General features: G+C 53.3%; 1 protein-coding gene across 1 annotated transcript in view; it reads left to right on the forward strand.

The window, feature by feature from the left end:
* The window catches only part of BCAT2 (branched chain amino acid transaminase 2), a 32,404-nt gene that overhangs the window by 14,919 nt on the left and 15,474 nt on the right, over nucleotides 1-2,011 (forward strand). The window contains exon 4 of the mRNA XM_027776453.1: nucleotides 1,852-2,006. Within this exon, the coding sequence (XP_027632254.1) occupies nucleotides 1,852-2,006 (155 nt within the window). The remainder of the gene's footprint in view (nucleotides 1-1,851; nucleotides 2,007-2,011) is intronic.

The raw sequence follows: 2,011 nt of genomic DNA on the forward strand, positions 1-2,011 counted from the left end.
ACTTGGTCTATTTTTGCTTTCCCTTCTTTCCTCTTTTGAAGATTTTTGCCATATATCGTGTGTGCTCACTGGCGAGGAGAGAGACAGATGCAGAGAGAGAGGAAGTAAGAAATCACCTCCCTGGAGGGGTGGCCACTCCACGATCTCTTCTCCTTCATTTTCCTCTTGGGATGTTGGGCATACATGCACACGTGTCCGGTGTGAGTCTCAAACCACTGGGACTGAGACTTGAACTCTAGTCAGCCATGTGGGAATCCAATACCTTAACCGCCGTCCCACCTGCTGACCCTTGCTTGCTTTTCATCCTTCACGTATTCATTCGTCCTATGAAAACCCACTATGTACTAAGCACTGCATGGGGACAGGGTCCCAGGGGATTCCCTGGTAAGCATGTCAACTGTGGTCCCTGCGCCAGGTCCTTCCCGACGGGAATAGTGAAGACGGGCCATGAGGCAGGGCTTGGCGACACCATGCAGGGCCTAACCTCTGAGCTGAGCCCTGGAGACGAGTCGGAGGCCTGGAGGCACAGCGAGGCGTTTCCTTGGCAGAGGGCCGGAACCAGCCCTGGAGCAGGAGGAAGCCAGCGCACAGGGTGTTGGCAGGCCAGGCTGGAGCTGGGGTAGTGGAGAGGTCAGCTGGAGTGAGTCATTTTTTTTTTTTTTAATTTAACTGTATTTATTTATTTATTTTTAATTTGACTGGAGAGGGACAGAGTGAGAGAAAGAGCGAGAAAGTGAGAAAGCAAATGACCAGGTCCGGGGCTCGAATCGCAGTTGGACATGTGGGACTCCAGTGCCCTTAACCACCACGCCACCTGCTGGCCCCTGGTGTGAGCCTTGAAAGGCCGGATGAGGGTCTAGGCTTTCTCCTGAGAATAGACAGGTGGGGATCAACTTTGTGTGCGTGTGTATTTAAGAAAAAAGACGGGGACAATGGGTGGTGTGGTAGTGAAAGGCCCTGTACTCCTACGTGGTTGATCATGGTTCAAGTCCCGGACCGGGTGGCTTTCTTTCTGACTTTCCCTCTTTCTCTCTCTCTCACCCTGTCCCTCTCTGGTCAAATTAAAATAAATAAATAAATAAAGGTAAGTAAAATAATTCTAAAAGAAAAGAAAAACAGAGAAAAAGGCTTTATGGGAAATTCCAAACATAGCAGTATAGTAATAGGACACCCACCCCCATGCCCAGGTCCCTGTGTCATCCGCTGGCCAGTGTTGGCCACATCTGGTTTCATCTGAACTTCTACCTCTAGCCCCTTCTTTTTTTGGGGGGGGGCGGAGAGTTTTTTTGTTTTTGTTTTTGTATTTTTTGCTATAGGGCGCCTGCACTTGCCAGAAAGAGAGAGAGAGATAGAAGGTGAGAAATCACCACCACCACCACCCCCAGCCAGAGGGGATGGCCACACCGCAATCCCTTGGGATCTTGGGCACGCATGCACATGCGCTCTCTGTGACTTTAAGCCACCGGGTCTGGGACTCAAACCGCGGTCCACTACATGGGAGGGAGTTCAGTGACATAGCCATTATCCTAACTGCTGGTCCTTCTAGCCCCTTCTTGAACAGACCGAAGCAAACCCTGAACAGAGAATTACTTTCTTCGTACTGTTTCAGTGTTCCCCCAAAGCATAAGGACTCTTAAACAATGGCACGCCGTGTCCGCACCTGACAGCCACCCAGCAGGGGCTGGAGCGGCCCTCTCTCAGGGGCTCTCCGTTCCACTCCAGTTTCTGCCCTTTGCTTCCTGGAGCCTCTCACTCCTTGCCTCCACCTATTTGTCTCTCTGTCTCTGTCTCCCTGTCCATGACCTGTGGGCTGGTCTCTGTGCTAAGCCTCCTGCCCTCCTGTTACCGCAGCTCTTTGAGGGCTTGAAGGCGTTCAAAGGCCGGGACCAGCAGGTGCGCCTCTTCCGACCCTGGCTCAACATGGACCGGATGCTGCGCTCCGCTGTGCGCCTGTGCCTGCCGGTGAGGCCCGGTGCGGGCCGGGGGTGGGGGCCGGGGGGGGCTGGGCGGG

The sequence above is a fragment of the Tupaia chinensis genome, unplaced genomic scaffold (assembly GCF_000334495.1).
Source record: "Tupaia chinensis unplaced genomic scaffold, TupChi_1.0 Scaffold000673_1, whole genome shotgun sequence".
Classification (NCBI taxonomy): Eukaryota; Metazoa; Chordata; class Mammalia; order Scandentia; family Tupaiidae; genus Tupaia; species Tupaia belangeri.